The sequence below is a fragment of the Sus scrofa genome, chromosome 9 (genome assembly GCF_054392235.1).
Source record: "Sus scrofa isolate SSC_HxYL_T2T_F1_AM1 chromosome 9, Sscrofa_HxYL_maternal_Yorkshire_Landrace_v2.0, whole genome shotgun sequence".
Lineage (NCBI taxonomy): Eukaryota > Metazoa > Chordata > Mammalia > Artiodactyla > Suidae > Sus > Sus scrofa.
The window spans coordinates 90,780,364-90,804,237 of record NC_139391.1 but is presented as its reverse complement, the minus strand read 5'-3'; the positions used below and the strand labels follow the sequence as shown (position 1 = coordinate 90,804,237).

The window sequence follows — 23,874 nt, the reverse complement described above, 5'->3', positions numbered from 1 at the left end:
TACTAGATTAGTGTCAGAGGCCCAGAGTTATGACATTCACCATCACCCAGGGGTAATGAGACCATCTCCCTGGTGCATAAGTGGAAACCACATGGGCAGAAGAAACAAAGCCCTCCTACTCTTCCAAGGAAGAATAGTATTAGTGAAGGTATAGCAGGGAGCTGGTATGCCTAACTCAGTTGTCAACTGGGGCCAATTGGGGAAACTGGACTTCCATCTTTCCCTAGAAATAAGGGACATTATTCTGTAATTCCTGGCTCTATCAAAGTGGAGTCAGAGGACAATAGCTAAAACAGAACATTTAAAACATAAAATAAAATTCTCATACAATACCAAACATGTCCAAGTTTCAATGAATAATCACACACCAAGAAACCAGAAAATATCAACCTAAATGAAAACAAAAAATCTAAGGATGCCAACACTGAGAAGACAGAGAGCTTAGAGCTATCTGACAAGGATTTTGAAGCATTAAAAATTATTTGATGTGCAATACCAAATATGAGAAAACAAGTGGAAAAAGTAGAAATCCATAACAAAGAAAGTCTCAGTAGATAAATAGAATGTAGAGAAAACCAAACAAAATGCTAGAGTTGAAAACTGCAATAGCTTGAATAAGAACTAATTGGACATACTCAAGAGCAAAATGGAGGGAACGGAGGAATAAGCCTGTGAGCCTGTTGATAGAATAAAAGTAACTACCTAATCTGACATGCCAAGAGAATATGAACTATAAAAATAAAATAAATAGAGCTTCAGAGATCCTTGAGATCATATAAAAGATCTAATATCCATGTCATTGGAGTCCTGGAAAAAGAGAAAAAGGGTGGGGCTGAAAAGTTTTTAAAGAAATAATGGCTGCAAAGCAATCCTGAGAAACAAAAACCAAGCAGGAGGCATCACTCTCCCAGACTTCAAGAAATACTACAAAGCCACAGTCATCAAAACAGTGTGGTACTGGTATCAAAACAGACAGACAGACCAATGGAATAGAATAGAGAATCCGGAAATAAACCCTGACACCTATGGTCAATTAATCTTTGACAAGGGAGGCAAGAACATAAAATGGGAAAAAGAAAGTCTATTCAGCAAGCATTGCTGGGAAACCTGGACAGCTGCATGCAAAGCAATGAAGCTAGAACACACCCTCACACCATGCACAAAAATAAACTCCAAATGGCTGAAAGACTTAAATATACGACAGGACACCATCAAACTCCTAGAAGAAAACATAGGCAGAACACTCTCGGACATCAACATCATGAATATTTTCTCAGGGCAGTCTCCCAAAGCAATAGAAATTAGAGCAAAAATAAACCCATGGGACCTCATCAAACTGAAAAGCTTTTGCACAGCAAAGGAAACCCAAAAGAAAACAAAAAGACAACTTACAGAATGGGAGAAAATAGTTTCAAATGATGCAACTGACAAGGGCTTAATCTCTAGAATATATAAACAACTTATACAACCCAACAGCAAAAAAACCAATCAATCAATGGAAAAATGGGCAAAAGACCTGAATAGACATTTCTCCAAAGAAGATATACAGATGGCCAACAAACACATGAAAAAATGCTCAACATTGCTGATTATAAGAGAAATGCAAATCAAAACTACCATGAGATATCACCTCACACCAGTCAGAATGGCCATCATTAATAAATCCACAAATAACAAGTGCTGGAGGGGCTGTGGAGAAAAGGGAACCCTCCTGCACTGTTGGTAGGAATGTAAACTGGTACAGCCACTATGGAGAACAGTTTGGAGATACCTTAGAAATCTATACATAGAACTTCCATATGACCCCACAATCCCACTCTTGGGCATCTATCCGGACAAAACTCTACTGAAAAGAGACACGTGCACCCGCATGTTCATTGCAGCACTATTCACAATAGCCAGGACATGGAAACAATCCAAATGTCCATCGACAGATGATTGGATTCGGAAGAGGTGGTATATATACACAATGGAATACTACTCAGCCATAAAAAAGAATGACATAATGCCATTTGCAGCAACATGGATGGAACTAGAGACTCTCATCCTGAGTGAAATGAGCCAGAAAGACAAAGACAAATACCATATGATATCACCTATAACTGGAATCTAATATCCAGCACAAATGAACATCTCCTCAGAAAAGAAAATCATGGACTTGGAGAAGAGACTTGTGGCTGCCTGATGGGAGGGGGAGGGAGTGGGAGGGATTGGGAGCTTGGGGTTATCAGACACAACTTAGAATAGATTTACAAGGAGATCCTGCTGAATAGCATTGAGAACTTTGTCTAGATACTCATGTTGCAACAGAAGAAAGGGTGGGGGGAAAAATGTAATTGTAATGTATACATGTAAGAAAAAAAAAGAAATAATGGCTGAAAAATTTCCAAAACAAGTAAAAATCATAAACCTAAAAATTCAATGTTTTGAGTGAACAACTAACAGAAGAGACCAAGAAAAATTCACCCTAAGACATATAGTAAAAGCTCTAAAACTTAAATACGAAGAAAAAAAAAATCTTGAAAGAAGGAGAAATTACACATTAACTAAAGGTGAAAAATACAATTGAGATGACAACAGATTTATCATCAGAAACCATGGAAGTCAGAAGGACATGGACATTTTCAAGAGTAAAAGAAAAAGAAATTAGTCCAAAATCCTATACCTAGTGATATAACCTTTCACAATTAAGGAGAAATCAAAATATTCTCAGATAAGTGTAAATTAAGAGAATTTGTTGCCAGTATATTTACCTTAAAAGAATGACTAAAGGAAGTTCTTCATACAAAATTGAAATGATAATAGAAGGAATACCAACTAGAACATCAGGAAGGAAGAAAAAATAACAGAAAGAGTAAGAATATGTGTAAATACAATAGACTTGCCTTATATTGTGGAGTTTTCTAAATTATATTTGAAGGTTAAAACAAATATTACAATACTCTGAAGTAATTTTCAATTTATATAGAGGAAGTATTTATGATAATTATAAATAGGAGAGAATAAAGGACTATAAAAGGAAATTAGTGATTGTCATGGGGTATGGATATAGATGAGAAGAGGACAGGTTGTGACTACAATGGGAGATTTTTGTCTTTTTAGGGTTGCACCCATGGCAGATGAAGCTTCCCAGGCTAGGGGTTGAATCGGAGCTGTAGCTGCCAGCCTACGCCACAGCCACAGCAACACAGGATCTGAGCCGAGTCTGTAACCTACACCACAGCTCACAGCAAGCCAGATCCTTTACCCACTGAGCAAGGCCAGATATCAAACCTGCGTCCTCATGGATATTAGTTGGGTTCGTAACCAATGAGCCACAATGGGAACTCCATATTTCTGTATCTTGATTGCAGTAATTGTGACACATATTTACACACATGAAAAAAATTACACAGTACTACACTGCACACTTTATAAACAATGTCAATTTTGTAGAATTTACACCATACGATATAGTTAAGAAGGTATAACCAATATCGGAAGTTGGATGAAGGCTACACAGAACCTCTCTGTACCATTTCGCAATTTCATATAAGTGTACAGTTAATTCAAAATAAAACTTTTAAAACATTTTTCAAACTCTTCACTAAAAAAATTCCAGATACAGATGGCTTTATGGTGAGTTCTAATAAATGTATAAAACAAAAAAATTTCAACACTCATTCATTATTTTTAAAAAATTCTCAGAAAACTAGTACTAAAAGAGTAATTTCTCAATCTGATGAAAAGGCACCTATAAAAATTTATGGCTAACATCATTTTAATTATGAAAGATTATATGCCTTATCTTAAGGTAAAGAACAAGTTAAACAGCTTTGCTTTCACTACAACTCTACAAAATTGTTTTGAAGACACAATAGGAAGAAAAGAAACATCAAATTACAAATAAATAAAACTATATTTATCCATAGAATCATAAATACATACATGGAAAATGGTGAACTATCTACAAAAAAGCCAGTAAAATTTATAAGTGAATTTAGCAAGGTCACAAGGGTATAAGGACAATGTCCAAAATCAAATTGTATTTCTTTTTTTTCTTTTTTTTGCTTTTTAGGGCTGCACTCAAGGCACATGGAGGTTCCCAGGCTAGCGGTCTAATCTGAGCTGCAGCTGCCAGCCTACACCAGTCACAGCAACACCAGATCTCAGCCGTGTCTGCTACCTACACCACAGCTCACAGCAAAGCCGGGTCCTTAACCCACTGAGAGAGGTCAGGGATCAAACCTGCAACCTCATGATTCCTAGTCAGAATCGTTTTCCACTGAGCCATGATGAGAACTCCCAAATTGTATTTCTATATTCTAACAAGAAATAATTGGAAGAGGAAGGAAGACTTAAAGATATGCAGAGATATACAAAGTTTGTAGATTTTTTAAAATGCCAGTTCTTCCCAAATTAATCTGGAAAACTAATATTAAATTAATATTCAGTGCATTCTAATCAAAATTTAAAAAATACCTGTTATTTGCAAAGTTTTTCAAGAAATAAAGAAGGGGACACTTTAATTCTTTTTATGTTTTACTCCATGACAATACTAAAAAAAGACATTATAAGAAAACAAAATTACGGAGGAGTTCCCGTTGTGGCGCAGTGGTTAACGAATCCAACTAGGAACCATGAGGTTGCGGGTTTGGTCCCTGCCCTTGCTCAGTGGGTTAACGATCCGGCGTTGCCGTGAGCTGTGGTGTAGGTTGCAGATGCGGCTCGGATCCAGTGTTGCTGTGGCTCTGGCGTAGGCTGGTGGCTACAGCTCCGATTGGACCCCTAGCCTGGGAACTTCCATATGCCGCGAGAGCGGCCCAAGAAAATGGCAAAAAGACAAAAAAAAAAAAAAAAAAAAAAAAGAAAACAAAATTACTAACCAATATATGCTGTAAATATCGATGCAAAAATTCTTTAAAATATATTAACAAATTGAATCCAACAATATATAAAAACAATAATGTTTCATGACCAAGCGGAACTCATACTAGGAATGTAAGGTTAGCTTAGCATCTGAAATTCAGTCAATGTCATTTATTATATTAACAGAAGAAAAAAAACATATATGGTCATCTCAATAGATGCAGAAAAAGGTGTTTGATAACGGCTCTCGAATAACCAAAACAACTTTGAATAGAAATAAGACTTACACAGCCTGATTTCAAGACTTACCATACAGCCATTATAACCGAGAGTATTACACAGGTATAAAGATAAATATGTAGACTAGTGGAGCAGAACAGAGAGTCCTTAGACAGACCCACATCTATATGTTCAATTAATCTATTACAAATGTGCCAAAGTAATTCTAAGGAGAAAGACCAGTCATTTCAACAAAAGGTGATGGAACAACTAAATAGTCATACGTAAAAAGAACAGAAACATCAACCCTTTCCTTATAACAACCCAAAAAATTATTTCAAGATGGATTATAGGGAGTTCCCATCATGGCTCAGCTGAAATGAATCTGACTAGTATCTATGAAGATGCAGGTTCGATCCCTGGCCTCGCTCATTGAGTTAAGGATCCAGTGTTGCTGTGAGCTGTGGTGTAGGTCACAGACGTGGCTGGAATCTAGAGTTGCTGTGGCTAGGCAGTTACAGCTCCAATTCAACCCCTAGCCTGGGAACTTCCATATACCACAGGTGTGGCCCTAAAAAAAATGGATGATAGACCTAAACATAAAAGCTAAAACTATATAATTTCTAGAACTAATATAGAAAAAATTACAATAATTTCACTATAAGAATAATTTGTATAATTTCCCAAGCAAAAATTGGCAGCAGGGACCATTATCAAGAGAGAAACAAGACTGAACTTTGATACTAAGTATTTGAAGTCTAAGCTAGAGCTCTTATGGGCCCTTGATAAGCCCAGATATATACACACAAGGCTGATATTCAGTAAGTACTGATACAGCCATTTCCGCTGTTAAATTGCAGAAATACTTCTTCCCTGAGCTGATAAATAGATGCTGTCGTCATTGCTCAAGTCTCCTCCCACACACATATGAAGCACATTTGTTTTCCCCTTAAACACCTAGCCAGTACTAGCGTTCATTTCATCTGTCAGTACCTATGGTGTATCAATTGTTAAAACTCCCTGGGGTCAGTGTGTGCCAATTCACACATATAGGCAAATACTGCTGGGAGGATGGACTTTTCAGTTCACCCTGTGGCCTAGTAATAAAAGGAAACAAGAGATGTGTGCCATTCTCTCCTATTGTTTGTAGATATTTTGCTCAGATAAACAAATGTAGGCATACCTGGTAACCATACACTTAACACACAGATGCTACTAACAGGGAAGAAACAAAAATGACAACTTCCTTCCAAGTATGAAATAAACGTTTAATTTAAGCTCATTGAATCATTTGGCGCTTCACATTTTTATGAGGCAAAGGGACTTTTGCAACACCTGGTTTAAGTTCTCTAAAAATATTTAAAGTTGAAGCTTTCACCTCATTAGAAGACTTAAACTGTCAGTGAACTAGTCTGAAAATCTCATTTGTAACCTATCGGGATCATTCCCCTTTAAGAATCCTCAGAGTAGCGCAGAAATTATCACAACATCGTAAATCAACTATACTTCAATAAAACTTATTTTTAAAAAATCCTTGGGGCCATCTATCAGTTTTATCATCTGTTAGAGGAAGAAAAAGGGTGATGTGCCAAGTAGTTAGTAGTTGTTTCTAATCAATGTTTAGGAAAACGGACACTGTTGCCACATATATATTAATACAAATTAAGATGTTCCTTTTTCACCATGGCAATGTGGATATGGAGGTTCTTCTCCAGATACTTTGTACAACAATTTAAATTTTTTCTTTTCCTCTCTCCAGGTTCAAGGTCCACTTCACTGCTCATTTGCTTGCTTTGTTTTTCTTTGACTGTAGTGACACCTAATGTCAGCATCAGAGAGTACCTTCCTCTCAGCCCGACAAACTTCCCAACTGACTGAGCTCTTCTGATTATAACCTCACTTTCTCTGCAGATGGAATTCACCAGAAAAATTTGTTTGGCCATGAAAAATATGACTGAAGCCGAGATAAAAGTGTTTAAAATGAAAGTAGAATTAGTACTTAAAACTACAAGAATCATACATTTTCAAAATGAGCTGTTTCTTGAAGGAAATCTCACCTTTACACAAGTATACATTTTTGGAAAATACCTAAAACACTACCATAAGTCTATCCTATTGATAGTGCTTCCTTACTGAGTTTCTGGGTTTTGTGGGCTCATATGAATAATAGTTATAATGAAAAATAAAGGAACTAATATTTATGGGAAATTAATAAAACATAATTTTTAAATATTTACTTTCTCTTCCAAAAAAAGAAAGCAACTCTCTATACCGTCTTTTTTTGTTTTGTTTTGTTTTTTTGTTTTTTTGCCATTTCTTAGGCCGCTCCCGCGGCATATGGAGGTTCCCAGGCTAGGGGTCCACTCGGAGCTGTAGCCACCGGCCCACGCCAGAGCCACAGCAACGCGGGATCCGAGCCGCGTCTGCAACCTACACCACAGCTCACGGCAACGCCGGATCGTTAACCCACTGAGCAAGGGCAGGGACCGAACCCTCAACCTCATGGTTCCTAGTCAGATTCGTTAACCACTGTGCCATGATGGGAACTCCTATACTGTCTTTTTTAATTTTAATTTTTTATTATATTATAGTTGATTTACAATGTTCTGTCAATTTCAGCTGTACAGTCTCTATGCTGTCTTATTTCTAGGAACTCTAAGAAAATTCGGTCCAGAGTAGCCACATGTTTGAAAAGACACAATGCATTTTTCTGTCCCTTTTCATGTTTTCTTTGATCTAATTTTCACAGTTCTTTAAGGTGAGCATTATCATTATTTCTGTTTACATTAATAATTTGTCTAGCTACAAGTCAAGTATTTGAATTCAGACAATTAGAGGGGGAGCAGAGGACAAATGGCCTCATGACTACTGTTTCTTAAGTGACTCCTATAAGTAAGAAGATGTCATGATGATTGTTACAGCAATGATAAAAATGTTCGACTAAGCATTATAAAAATATGTGATTGAAATCAGTGATCCCATTGTGAAGCATATAATATTTTTTTTTAATTCCCTTTCGTTGAACCCTATTCCACTGTTGGTGGGATTGTAAATTGGTACAACCACTGTGGAAAACAGTATGGAGATTCCTCAGAAAACTAAAAATAGAACTACTGTTTGATCCAGTAATCCCACTCCTGGGCATCTATCCAGAGAAAACCACGACTCACAAAGACACATGTACTCCAATGTTCACTGCAGCACTATTTACAATAGCCAAGACATGGAAACACCATAAATGCCCATTGACAGAGGAGTGGATCCAGAAGATGTGGTACATATACACAATGGAATATTACTCAGCCATTAAAAGGAACGATATGACGGCATTTTTAGCAATATGGGTGGACCTAGAAATTATCATGCTAAGTGAAGTCAGTCAGACAATGAGACACCAACATCAAATGCTATAGCTTACATGTGGAATCTGAAAAAAGGACACAATGAACTTCTTTGAAGAGCAGAAAATGGACCTAGAAATTATCATGCTAAGTGAAGTCAGTCAGACAATGAGACACCAACATCAAATGCTATCGCTTACATGTGGAATCTGAAAAAAGGACACAATGAACTTCTTTGCAGAGCAGACACTGACTCACTGACTTTGAAAAATTATGGTCTCCAGAGGAGACAGTTTGTGGGGTGAGGTGATGCTCTGGGGGTGTGGGATGGAAATACTATAAAACTGGATTGTGATGATCATTGTACAACTATAAATGTAATAAGTTCATTGAGTAACAATAAAAAAAAAGATTTCCCTGTCAGCTGGCTATGTATGAGGCCCACCTCCTCCAAATATATGGCAGCACAAAGACAAGGTAATATCTCCACTAAACCAATGTCTTTCAGATAAGAGGCCTATATAAAAGAAAAATAGTGAGCAACCAACAGTATTTAGTTCAATAGTTCTGTGATGGATATAAGCAAACGTAAAATATTAAATTAAAATCCTATAGCATCTGAAACAAAACAGAGGAAAGATGAATGAGGAGCTTTAGCAGGACTGAGCATGCTAGAACATTGTTACCCATGAGGCAGGCAAAATTATCTCCCTGTACTTAGAAGAATTATAAGATGCAATTAACTTGACTTCTAGAAATAGGTCTAATGAACATTAATTTTCATTATGGATCTGTACGTACATTATTCAGCCCCTAAAAACACTAACCAAAATTGCATTTGGCTGTGTGAAGGGGAAGACCTGCCGGAAGAGCTGTAGCCTCTTTCAGGGAACATGCTTCTACTAATATCTTTTGAAGTTATACACAAAGACATATAATTTCTCTAGAAACATAATTTATTCTTTTTCTTGGTGCTTTCACATCTGCAGCTTACGAGTATAATTTAGTTTTTACAGATTAAATCATAAGCTTTGAAACTCAAATGTATCTCATTATGAACATTTTATTTGCCATCTTAAAATTCTCCATCCTCTAATCTCATGACAATAAGGCCATATCCTACACTTCCTCTAGCTCTTTAAATGGAGCCTGCTGACACACGATCATCCAAGAGTCCTGTCCCCATTTACCCCCAGATTCCCACTTACTTCGCTCCCTCCCCTGGATCTGTGATCAGTGGCTACACTTTCTTCTTCCTTTTGCTCTTCATCCATTTGCAAACTATTTTTACATTGCTCTGAAGACTTGCCATGGCTGCATCCCAACTCTGCACACTCCATGTTAACTTTACTTACAATTTCCAAAATAGGCTCTCCCCAAACTGGGTCTGGGGAATCTGGATGGTAGTCTAGGTCCCTGATCTCCCTCCATCAGAGGAAAAATGTGTTGCCTACTGGTAAGCATAGGAACATTTTAATGAATAAAAAAGAAAAGTTACCCCCACACACAGGCTGCAGGTAAGAGCCTAACTGAACTAATCCAAAAGCTACCTTTGCAATTCTGTTTAATCTTCATAGAGCCCACAGGGCATGTACCAAGGAGTAAATCACATTTATATACACACTATAAAAATGCTAAACATTTACCAAGTGTTTAGTTGTAATACCCTGAAGATTCAGAGACTTGAAATGCTTGATAGAAATAAAAGGGTTATTATTTTGCATTGGGGGATATAGTCATTATTGACAGAGCAAGAATCTGTAGATTGCAGACAATGAATATGAGAAGCTTATAAAAAATTATGAATACATATATATATATATATGTAGGTATGACTAGATCACTTTCTGTACAGTAGAAATTGACAGAACACTGTAAATCAACTATAACGGAAAAAATAAAAATCATTAAAAACTATGCTTTTAAATGTTTGGCATAAAATTGTATTGCTCAATAACAAACTCTGGAGATATCTATTCCTTTAAACAAAAGATGCTTTTTTCCCCCCAGAAATTAATAGTTTTAAAATAACTATTTGTCTCTATAGGATTTAGAAAAATAAAGGCAGATAAATATTCCCTACAGTGTATTCTTTCTCTTTCATTTACTGAATGGTTTCAAAAATCTCCTTTCTTATATGGTACAATATTCAATAGCATTAAATGAAAAAGGGAGGGTCGGAAATATTGATTGAATGGCACCATTTGTTTTTAAAATAAAAAATAGGAAGTTCCTGTAGGGGCTCAGTGGAAACAAATCCGACTAGTATTCATGAGGACAAGGATTCAATCCCTGGCCTTACCAAGTGGGTTAAGGATCTGGCATTGTGTGAGCTGTGGTGTAGGTCGCAGACATAGCTCAGATCCCACGTTGCTGTGGCTGTAGCTCCGATTCAATCCCTAGCCTGGGAACTTCCATATGCTGGAGGTGTGGCCCTAAAAGGCAAGTAAATAAAATAAAATAAAATAAAACAAAACACAGATATATACAGAGATGATGATGATACATAGATAAATAGACAGATAATAAATGGATAGGAACATGTTGAATATAGAAAAAATGTTTCCAGACAAAAACTGAAGTTAACATTAATTATTTCCCTGAGGAAAGAGACTAATACACTGGAAGATGGAAGGAAACCTACTTTCTACTACTGACATTTTTATACAGTTTTTTTTAATATATAGTCTCAGTGAGAGACAAATTGAAACACAGATGGATGCACAAATATCTGCACATACAAAGTGAATAGGTAATCATAATCCTCAATTCAATTTATGGTTAATATGACCTATTAATCTTATAAAAATATGAGTCACTGCCCTTGAAAGAATTAACCCCAAGTATGGACTATCATGACTTATTAAAATTATCTTTAATTATATGAATTTGTATTCTGTTCCCAAATGGAATGAAATAGAAAAAAAAATCTATAATTTTGTAGCTTGGAAATTTATGTAATTACAACCAATTATAAAGAGGAACAATTTTCTTTTGCATGTTTCACTTTATATAATTTTCTGGAGAATGACTTTAAACAGAAACTCAGAGAGGAGTTCCCGTTGTGGCTCAGTGGCTAACGAATCCGACTAGCAACCATGTTGCTCAGTGGGTTAAGTATCCGGCATTGCTGTGAGCTGTGGTGTAGGTCAAAGACGTGGCTTGGGATCCCGCATTGCTGTGGCTCTGGCGTAGGCTGGTGGCTACAGCTCCAATTAGACCCCTAGCCTGGGAACCTCCATATGCCACGGGAGTGGCCCAAGAAAATGGCAAAAAGACAAAAAAAAAAGAAAGAAAAGAAACTCAAAGAAGGTATTTGAAATAATTTTTCATTAAGATTAAAATTCATTATAAGATTAAAAATATTATCCTCCATGAAATAAATTTTCTCAAATTTAGCAGATAAGCAACTACAGAAGGAGAATTTTCTTAATTTACAGTATCATCTACAGAAAATTATCAGTTGAAGGTGATAACAATTCCAAATATATTAACCATAAGAACAACTTTGAAGATAACTGCAGGTTAATTTTATGGAAAAAAATAAATAGAAGATCACATTAAGATCAAATAAATAAAGACCAATGGTATCAGAAATATCTTCAGAAAAACACCAGCCACCTGGTATAGGAGGCAAGTTTAGCAAAGAAACTGATTAACATTAATACACACAAAGAATAATTTTTTAAAATTTGCTATGATGTGGACTTCGTATTGTGGCTCAGCAGTTAATGAATATGACTAGCACCCATGAGGATGCAGGTTCAATACCCGGCCTCACTCAGTGGGCTAAGGATCTGGCGTTGCGTGAGCTGTGGTGTAGGTCGTAGAAAAGCGCTCAGAACCTGCACTGCTGTAGCTGTGGTGTAGGCCAGCAGCTACAGCTCTGATTTGACCCCTAGCCTGGGAACCTCCATATGCCATGGGTGTGGCCCTAAAAATCAATAATAATAATAACAATAATAATAATTTGCTATGATGTATATGAATATATTTTGAAGATTTTTACTTTTGAGAATAATTTTAATAGAGTATTTGTAATCTATTGTGCAATAAAACCAATTCTGGTTCACAAATATGTATTTCAAAAATTATTTAAAACTATATAATTCCAATGGCTTTCAGGACCTCCTTTTACTCTCAGACTTGTCCTGGTTTAAAGGACATAGTACATGGTCACGCTAATGGGAAAGAACCAACAACACTGATCAGCTCAGATGTAATTTCACTTCCCCTTTAGTACTTCACTTTCTGTTTCTCATCCTCACCCACTATTGAAATAGATGATATGCAAGAAGTTGAGCAAGGATGTCCTAATATTCTGAGATTTTTCTATAATCCACTACAAGTTAAGAACAAGGCTAAAGCTTTTCCACTCTAAGAGGAAAACTTAAGGATCAATGCCCAACTGTTTCTTTGCTTTGTAAGTGCTGAATTTAAAATTAAAATTTTAAGTTCCTTGGGAGTTTCTGTCGTGGAGCAGTGGAAACAAATCTGACTAGGAACCATGAGGTTGAGGGTTTGACCTCTTACCTTGCTCAGTGGGTTAAGGATCCAGCGTTGCCATGAGCTGTGATGTAGGTCATAGATGTGGCTTGGATCTGGCGTTGCTGTGGCTGTAGTGTAGGCTGGCAGCTATAGCTCCGATTCTACCCCTAGCCTGGGAACCTCCATATGCTGTGGGTATGGCCCTAAAAAGAAAATAAATAAATAAATAAGTAAATAAAATGAAAAATAAAATAAAATAAATTGTAAGTTCCTTAAACTGCAGAGGGAAGGATTCTATTTCAATGTTATATTCCAACAGGTTCCCTTTGAGAATCCTACAGATGGGAGAAAGCACAATTGGACAAACACACAAATCAGTACTATAGAAAAAGGAGAATACAACCTGGCTACATGGGGGCTCCCTCAGAATCACAAGGAAGATTCAATGCGAAAACCATAAATTTACGATATCAAAGGAAAAAAATTACCATATAAATTTACTATATAAATTACTATATAAATTTACTATATATATATATATATATATCCATTTTTAAAGAACAATCGAGTTTTCGGAGAACAGTGAACAATGGCAACCTTCTTCACATAACAAATTAACCAGCACTATGTTTAAACTACGAAAACTACTCTGTCTTTTAGGTCAGAAGCAAGATAGTCACCACCTCAGCTCTTTAGTAGTGCTTTTTAAATATACTGAGTATTTAGACAAAAAAAGAGAAAGAGAGAGAAGGGAGGAAGGAAGGAAAAAAATGTGTTGAACAATCCCCTAGATTTGAGATCAGCCAACTTCTTCTGTAAAAGGCCAAAGAGTAAATTTTTTTTTTCTTGTCTTTTTAGGGCCACACCCATGGCATATGGAGGTTCCCAGGCTAGCAGTCTAATAGGAGTTGTTGCTACCAACCTACACCGCAGCAACACCAGATCTGAGCCTCATCTGCTGCCTACACCACAGCTCACAGCAATACTGGATCCTTAACCCACTGAGCAAGGCCAGGAATAGAACCCTTGATCTCATGGTTCCTAGTCAGATTTGTTTCCACTGCGCCATGATAGGAACTCCCAAAGAGTAAATATTTTGAATATGGTCCCTGTCTCAGTACTCCACTTGGCTATTAGAATCCAAAAGTAACCATAGATGGTATATAAGGAAAAGGACATGGTTGGGCTCCACCCAGTAATTTCTATCTATGTACACTGACATTTGAATTTCATACAATTTTCATATGCCACAAAATACAATTCTTTTGATTTTTTTTTCCCAACCAATTCAGAATGTAAAAATCATTTTTATCGCTTGGGTTATACAAAAACAGGTGGGCCAGACTTGGTGACCCTGCCATAGGTTACTTTAACAATAATTAAGTCCGAAAATAGAACTTGGAGTGTGTGTTTGGGTGTGTGTGTGAATGAAGGTGAGTGTGTGAGAATGTGAGTGTGAGTGTGTTTGTGTGTGCGTTCGAGGTGGGGTGAGCAGAGAAAGGCAATACTGGTGAAGAGGAAGAGAATTTTCCTTTTTTTTTTTTTGACACTACTCCACACTTTAAAAATATTCTATCATAATCATGGATTAATTATAAAATTTAAAAAACTAATTATTAAATAAATATAATCATATCTAATTGCCTTTTTTCCTGTTCTTTTTTTTTTTTTTTTTTTTTTGCATGGTAAGGTCAAGGGTTTAATAGAGAGACTATAAAGAGTCATCAAATTATAAAAGTGTTAAATTTTAAAACAACATTTTTATTTCTCTCCTATCTCTTTCTCTCAGAAAAATAAAAGGCTCTTTAGTTGTTAATTATATTCCTGTAAACAGAGTAAACCTTAGGAATTTAGATTTGCTTTCTATCTAATCTGCAAGCTTCACTGACCTTTCATCAGGAACAATGGTGTACACACAGTTCCTACATTCATACCAGTTCCCTTCTCCCCCTCACCTTTTTGGGTGTTGAACTCCAGCCAAACATTAAATTACCTTGGGAAGAAAAAGGTAGGAGAGAAAAAAGCTCAAAGATGGCATTGGGCCTCATTTTGTGAGGACACTCAATCTTAATTTAGAGAAAAAGAGAAGAGACTTTTTATTGAGTGTAAGAAGCATGAGAACTGGAAAGAACAGATTTTTCAGACAAGCCTAGTTTTGTAAGTTTAAAGGAGAATCATGCTTGTGTTTCGATGCAGGTGGGACTGTCGATCAGGTGTATGTGTTTGTGTGTCTGTTTGTGTCTATAAATCCACACCCATTTTTCACCAGAAACATCCAGGAATACACTTCTGGCAAGAGCATGGACTAGTTCAGGTAAGTAAGCAAAATTTCCAAACGATTCAATCAGTGATCAAACTGTTATATTTAAAGGATCGAATTATCGCTGTTCAAAATTAAGGTCTTGAGTAAAGCAAAGGGTACATTCAATAAAATGAAACGTTTCTTTTTTTAATGAACTAGATTTCCCTGGTTGCCTTCATATTTTTACTTTCTACTTATGTTAATGATGTTATAATCAACAACGACCAAAAATGACCCTTTAAATATTATACTGCAAGTAACAATTTTTTCTCCTTGTTTTCTTTTGTAGAGGATCTTTTACGTAACATTAAGTGACTTCTGTTATTTTTGAAAAAGAAAACAGTAGGGTCAGAAAATGCTAACTACCAGTGTTTATAACACCTAACCATAGACATTTGTTTATTTGCTTCCTGAATATACTGTGGGCTGCTCCAGGGCCATGACCTTGACGAAAGTCATCTGTGTCCCCCAAGTAGCTTAACCAACGTATCTGATACTAGAGGATCATATGTAATTCATGTTCTATTTACCAATGAAATTCCTGTTCATCCAAAAATAATAATAGATAAATGGATTGGCTTTGTCATAGAATACATTTAATATCTATTTTACCATTTATCAGTGTCATTCATAAAACAAAAATCTTGACTTTTTTAAGTTGTACAATCTGACAATAATACATTATAACCTGAAATCTGAAAAAAAAATTTAGTACTTACTCTAAATTTGGCACCTATCAGACAGGAAATTGGTGAAGTTATACTTTCTCTCTTTTGATGTAGATTCTACCTACTTATCTCTGCCTATCACAGAGAACTTTTCCTAGTGTTTCCTCTAGATTAGCTTTTTCTTAACTCTTTACTTCTAGAGATCCCTGGAAGAATCTTAAGGCAATTAGGGGATCTCTTTCCCAGGAAAGAGAACAAAGGCAAATAAAATTTGACATACAATTTCAGAGATTTTTTGAGACCCCAACAATTCAATCATAGACCTTCTAGAAGCCCACAGGACCCAAGGCCCCACACTAGGTGACTGCTTCAATTTCTTCACTGCAACTTTCAGCCCAACAGAGTCTGCACTCATCATAGTGGACTCCGAGTTCCAGATTCAGCTGCCTTTATCGTCTCCTGAAATCTACCCTTTCTGTACAGTATAAGATGACATCCCTAAGGTAAAAGATGGCATTCTGAAATGCTTTATGGTATTAATAATTTATAGGAACTCAAACTGCTATCCTTAACAGTACCCTGTTACTGTTAAACAGTGTTTGTCAATGCAAAGAAATTTATTTACTTATTTTTGTCTTTTGTCTTTTAAGAGCCAAAGTGTGGCATATGGAGGTTTCCAGGCTAGCGGTCGAATCAGAGCTGTTGCCCCAGGCCTACACCACAGCCACAGCAACACCAGAACTGAGGCACATCTGCTACCTGCACCACAGCTCACGACAATGCCAGATCCTTAACCCACTGAGCAAGGTCAGGGATCGAACCTTCAACTTCATGTTTCCTAGTCAGATTCAGTTCCTGTGCACCATGACGGGAACTCCCCAAAGAAATTTAAAAGTGGGTCCTTTGCAGATTAAGAAGGAAAACAATTTAAATAGGGCCAAACCAACCATTTTCAATCCAGAGGAGGGCTGAAGGGCTGCACCGCTGACAAGAAAAAGATACTACGATGAGGAATGATTTTTAAATAAGATAGGGCTATAAATTTGTAGGTAAAAGGCTGAGTAAATGATGGAAGGAAAGAGGAACCCAAGAACTAGAATCCTCCATATTCTATTTTCCTCTCAGTTCTACTTTCAACAGTATTTATGCATGCCTAATCTCACTATCTTGGCATACAGTTAAAATTCTGTTTTACCCTATTAAATCAAGAAGAATAAAAAGGCAAAAAATACTTAGGTGCAACAAATGTCACCTTTCCATTGCACTTAGCAGTGGCAAGGCCATTAATCAACATGGTCTTATGTGAGTTTTAACGCAGTGCTGTGAACACTAGAATATAGTCAGAAGGAGGCTTTGTGTGCCCTGGTCCAGTTCTCTTTTGACATCATTGTACTGCTTTCAGAATGCCCAGAATGCGGCTTTTCATCAAGTGGACATTTAGTGAGTTGATTATACTTCCACAGTATTTTAAAAATAAAACGTAATCTGCAGCCCAGATTCAAGCCCTGGTCTGAGAATTTCCAAATGCCATGGGAATGGCCATTAAAAAAAACTTTAAAAGTGACCCCCAAAATCTTAACTTCCTTTTGTATCCCAAGAAGTGCCCCATATCCAGCACCTGGCCCAGCACCTGGCATAGAGAAAGTACTCAATAAATACATACTAGAGAACAAATAAATTCTTAGAAGACTAGTAAGCATAGCCAGTGCCAGATTATGAATTATGGTAATAAACAGAAACCCTGAAGAGAGTTTAAATTCTGTATTACCTTCATCTTATTGTGATTATGAGGTAAAGTATATAAAAATAATCATAGTACAATGTGAGTACCATACAGAGCTACAAATGGATTGTTTGAGAGCAGAGAATGTATTGTCTTACCTTTGTAAGTGCTAAGTGGAGCAAGGCATATAGCAAATGTTCCTTTAATGTTTGTGGAACTAACTTAAACAGGAGCAGAGAACAGGAATTCTTTTCCATTGCTGACACTCTGGCACTTAATGATACTTGCCACAGAATAAGGAAATTAAGTAGAAGCCTGGTTTCACTGGTTATTTCCAAAATAAATTTTACCTAAGCCGAAATGTGGCATGAAGTTACTACATGTGTATGAGCAAAGTTGTAAAGAAAATCTTTCAGGATTATTACAGATAGGAAGGATTCCTGCTAAGGTGGGGTACTAAATTAATATAAGATGTCTTTAAATGTTAAGACCGTAAAATCAGACAAAAACAAACCAACAACACTTCTGGAAAAAGTGTAAAATAATGCAGTCACTTGGAAAAACAGTCTCACAGTTCCTCAGGAAGTTAAATTCAGCAATTCTACTTCCAGGTATACACCCAAGAGAAATGAAAATATATGTTCACACAAAAGGTTGCACTCAAATGTACATAGCGTCATTATTCACAAAAGCCAAAAAGTAGAAACTACTCAAATGTCCAAGTGATCAATGGATAAATATGGTATACCCATACAATGGAATAATAATATTTGACCAAAGAATGAAGTCCTAATACATGCCACAACATGGATGAACTTTGTTTTTTGTTTTTTGGGGGGAGTTTGCGTTTTCTAGGGCTGCACCCATGGCATATGGAGGTTCCCAGGCTAGGGGTCAAATCAGAGCTGTAGCCAGTGGCCTACACCACAGCCACAGCAACATAAGATCCAAGCCGAATCTGTGACCTACAACCCAGCTCACGGCAATGCCGGATCCTTAACCCACTGATCAAGGCCAGGGATCGAATCCACATCTTCATGGATGCTAGTCATGTTCATTTCCCCTGAGCCATGAAGGGAAATCCTGGATGAACTTTGAAAACACTGTATTATATGAGAGCATCCAGTCAGAAAAGATCACATCTTATATGGTTCCACTTATATGAAATATCTGGAATAAGAAAATTTATAGAGACAGAAAGGAGATTAGATGTTTCTTAGGGTTGGGGGAGATGAAAGGATTAGGAGGTGATTACTAAAGTATATAAGGTTTCTTTTCGAGGTAATGAAAACCGTCTAAAATTAACTGTGGTGATGGTTGAACACTATGAAAATATGCCAAAAAAGTTATACACTTTCAATGGATGAATTGTGTTGGTATATGAATTATATTTTAGTAAAGTTGTTAATAAAAAACCAACCAACCAAAACCTGATAGACAAAAATCACAGAATCCTATTCCCTGCTTAATAATCCTGCTCCATAATTTCTGGCCTTTTTTTTTTTTTTTTTTTTTTTGGTCTTTTTGCCTTTTCTAGGGCAGCTCCTGCGGCATATGAAGGTTCCCAGGCTAGGGGTCCAATTGGAGCCGTAGCCACCGGCCTAAGCCAGAGCCACAGCAACGCAGGATCGGAGCCACATCTGTGACCCACACTACAGCTCACAGCAATGCCAGATCCTTAACCCACTGAGCAAGGCCAAGGATAGAACCTGCAACTCATGGTTCCTACTCATATTCGTTAACCACTGAGCCACGACGGGAACTCCAATTTCTGGCCATCTTTAAGCCATGGTATCAAAACTTGAAACAGCAGTCTGACAATATTTGAAACATACAAGAAAACCTGGGTCCAAACTAGCCTGCAGATATTTCTATTTTCAAATTAATTCAACTTTTTTCATCTGTAAACTGAGTTGTTTCCTCAAAGTACTTTGAAATATTTCTGGATGTTTGGTGCATTTTTCACAATGTCTTCAGTCCTTCAATCTCTAATACACATTCCCAGCTACTTGTATCACTCCTTTCAAGGTTAATGGGTTCCCTCTCTACACAAGGTGTTCTGTTTTCCTCTCCTCCACTTTTGGATGCTTCCAAAATGACTAATGTTTTATTGTAGCAACCGTTGAATTCCCATGTCAGAATTTTTTTCCTGTTAAAACCCAAAGCAAAATTTGAAATTCCTTTTTCTCATGATGTGTTCTGAATTTAACGGAGTCAACATCTCTTGCCATGCAAAATTCAAGGATATTGTGTGGTCCAGTCCAAAGTATTCCTGATAGATTTATAAAGTATGCAAAGATTAACTGTTACTTCCTCCTCTATGTTCTGAAAGCCAGAGCTTTTGCATGGTCCAGAGATGTCCTTTCAATCACCACTAATCATAATAGCATCTACTGAACACTTAGTTGATTCCAAGCCATGTGCCTTGAGATTTGAAACAGTCTCATAACCTCAGCACTATCATCTGAAAGGACACAACCTCTTCCTATCTAGTTATAATTATGTATCCTCTATGCCATATGTCCTACAACTGCTTGGTAGCTTAAATATCTGTAGATAGATATCTGCTTATCTTATGCCTACTTCAGAAGTCTTTGGTGCTTCTGAGTTAATATATTGATTTCTCTCTTCTGTTTTAGGATGGGGACATGACATCACTTGGGTGCAGACATATGAGGAAGGTCTCTTTCATATTCAAAAAAGGTAAAATACCTCTCAATTAATTTCGACAGATGATATAGATACCTATTCATCAAAGAGCCAAAATCTAACATGTTAGCTTTTGAAAGGATACAATAAGAATTTTCTCTGATATTATATGCTGTTTTGACTAAGAGATGCTATTAAAATTTTTTTATAAAGAAATTCATTGTATTAATTTCTTCGTAATCCAAACAAGACTTTTTTTTTTTTTTTTTTGGTTCTTTTTGCCTTTTCTAGGGCCACTCCCACAGCATATGGAGGTTCCCAGACTCGGGGTCTAATCAGAGCTGTAGCTGCCGGATAAGTCACAGCCGCAGCAACTTGGGATCCGAGCCGCGTCTTCGACCTACACACCACAGCTCACAGCAACGCCGGATCCTTAAACAACTAAGCGAGGCCAGGGATCGAACCCACAACCTCATGGTTCCTAGTCGGATTCATTAACCACTGAGCCACAATGGGAACTCCCCAAACAAGATTTTTTTTTTTTTTATGTTGAGGAGCAACCGACTTACCATTATATTAGTTTCACCTATACAGTGTAATGATTGGATAGCTGTATATATTGCCAAATGATCACCACAATAAGTCTAGTTAACATCCACCAAGCTAACTTTTGAATGTAAGTTGCATAAGCAAAATAGCATCATTCACTGGGCAGAATACAAGCTTAAATGGGAAACTGGTTTAGAGCAGCACTTCTCAAGGCTGTCATCATCAGAATAATCTGGGAAGCTTTCTTTAAAATCCACATTCAGGGTCAATCAGTCAAGTACTTACTAAGTATCCGTTGCTATGTGCCAGACACTGTTCTATGCTCAATGACCAAGAGTGACACAAATATTTATCTTTGAAGATCTACTACTGAGAAACTTGCATTTTTAAAAGCTCCTCAAGAATCTATCAAACAGGAGTTCCCGTGTGGCACAGTGAAAACGAATTCGACTAGGAACCATGAGGTTATGGGTTCAATCCCTGGCTTTGCTCAGTGGGTTAAGGATCCAGTGCTGCCATGAGTTGTGGTGTAGGTCACAGACACAACTCGGATCTGGTTATGCTGTGGTGTAGACCATCAGCTGTAGCTCAGATTGGGCCCCTCGCCTGGGAACCTCCATATAGCATGGGTGTGGCCCTAGAAAAACAAAAACAAACAAAAAGAAAAAGAATCTGTCAAACATCTAAAGAGCATTCATTTAAAATTTAAAGAAAAAGGAAAGATTCCTCATAAGAATTGAGTAAAACACTCTCAACAATGGAGAAATCGTACCAAAAAAAAAAAAAAAAGTCTATAGAATAATCTTATTTCAAATAGAAATGTAACAAACAAACAACATATTAGCAAAGAGCAACCCCCAGAACATTTAAAGAACATACCCTGATTAAGTGAGATTCAGTTTGGGAATGCCAAAAGAGTCAAGATTAAGAAATCTATTAATTAAAATCATGTAATTATTTATAAGGATACAAATCATACAAGAATCTCATATCCATAAATGCTGAAAATCCATTTAATATAATGCCAAATCCATATTTTAATTTTAAAACTTTTTATTTAACAATATTAATGTATTTTTATTTATCCTAACAAGGAAATAGCCATCCCAGCAAAGGAAGTAAAAGTCAACGCTTACTAGGAAAATGAATCAAACCATCTATCTCACTGAAGGATTTTTTTTAACCACCACAATTACCAGCATTGTTCTAAAGATACTAATCAATGCAAATACTTGAGAAAAACTTGGAAAGGAGAGGATGAAAGAACCTTCATCTGCAGATGACAACTGTGCAAGGGAAAGACTTGAGAATCAGCTCAAATTATTCAGAAGTATGAAGATACAGTTAAATTATGAAACTAAATTAATACCTACAAATCAACAGCACTTCTATATTAAAAAATTAAAATAGTTAAAGAAACTTATAAAATATCCTATATAAAATAGCAGTGATAAAGATTAACTAACTAGGAGTTCCCACTGTGCTGCAGGGGAAACAAATCCAACTAGTATCCATGAGGTCTTGATCCCTGGCCTTGCTCAGTGGGTTTAGGATCCAGCGTTGCCATGAGCTGTGGTGTAGGTTGCAGACACAGCTCAATCTGGCATTGCTGTGGCTGTAGGGTAGGCTGGCAGCTTCAGCTCTAATTTGACTCCTGCTCCGATTTGACCCCTAGCCTAGGAACTTCCAAATGCCTCAGATATGGCCCTGAAAAAAAAAGGAAAAAAAAAAAAAGGAGGTTAAATATCCCAGGAAAAACTTGACAGAATATGCACAAAATCCACATGAATTAAATGTACCACTGAGGAAAAAAATGACAAACCTATGAGAAGGGATATCGTACTTGTAGATAGCAAGACTCAATATTGTAAAACTGTCAATTCTCTCTATACTTAAAATTTTAAGACAATCACTGATATTGAAATGGAAACAGAGACCTAAATAGTTAGGAACATTCTGAAAAGACATCAGTGGGGACTTAACCAATTTTACTAAACCTGTAATACAGCAATATGTTACTGGTAAATAAACTGAATAGAATGGAGAGTACAGAAATAAAATTGACTACTACAGAAACTGTTTACATGATAAAGTGGCCTTTTAAATCAGGAGTAAGGCAGATAGAAATATAAAATAATTATTGTTAGACTTTAAAAGCCATTATTGAAAAATAAACTTTGATCTACACCTCACATTTTATATCAAACAAATTACAAAAATTAATTATAAGGATGAACCAATTAAGGTAGTAAATGATCCTATTGCAAAATGGTATATTTTTAAATTCTCTGAGTAAGGGAAGGCTGACATTTGGGTAAGGCATGAGTGATGTCTAGGATGTGAGAACAAAGCACTTAATTTTTGTGCCCTAGATGCTATTCTTGCCTCACCCTCGTCTTCCTTTAGGCTTGAGTATGGCCAAAGTAAAGCAAAGCAGTGAAAAGAAGAAAGAAAAACCCTAAAATAAATGACTAACATTTTTGATGGTATGAATTTCTGCATAACCAAAAACTTATCATAAGGAAAGGAAAAAGATTAAAAAATACAAAACAAATATAAAACTATAATACGTATTACAAGAGTGAATTTCTCTAACATGTAAAGTACTCATATAAACTAATAAGAAAAAGGTCAACAAGTCAATGGAAAAAAATGAACCTAAGATATGAAAGATAGTTTACAGAATAAAAAAATTAGTAACCTAATGTATGAGTAAAATGGACTATTTTTTACAGCTTTACTGAGATATAATTGACATATAACATTGTACAAGTTTAAAGTATACAATATGATGATTTGATATATGTATATATTGCAGAATGATTACCACAACAAGGTTAACTAACCCCTCTCATACTTAATGTTTGTATGTGCGTGTGGTGAGAACTTTTCAGATATACTGTCTTAGCAACACTCAAGTACACCTTACAGTATTGTCAGCTCTAGGCATCATTCACTTCCCAGGATTTGAGTTCCCATCGTGGCTCAGTGGAAGTGAATCCAACTAGTATCCATGAGGATGCAGATTCAATCCCTGGCCTCACTCAGTGGATTAAGGATCCATCGTTGCCATCAGCTGTGGTATAG

At 36.5% G+C, this 23,874-nt stretch overlaps 2 protein-coding genes across 2 annotated transcripts in view; one reads left to right on the top strand and one right to left on the bottom strand.

The window, feature by feature from the left end:
* The window catches only part of AHR (aryl hydrocarbon receptor), a 489,182-nt gene that overhangs the window by 424,384 nt on the left and 40,924 nt on the right, over nucleotides 1–23,874 (bottom strand). The window lies entirely within an intron of this gene.
* Nucleotides 1–23,874, top strand: part of AGR3 (anterior gradient 3, protein disulphide isomerase family member) — a 79,451-nt gene that overhangs the window by 47,788 nt on the left and 7,789 nt on the right. Inside the window, 1 exon segment of the mRNA XM_084978601.1 lies at nucleotides 20,229–20,292. Coding sequence (XP_084834727.1) covers nucleotides 20,229–20,292 — 64 coding nt within the window.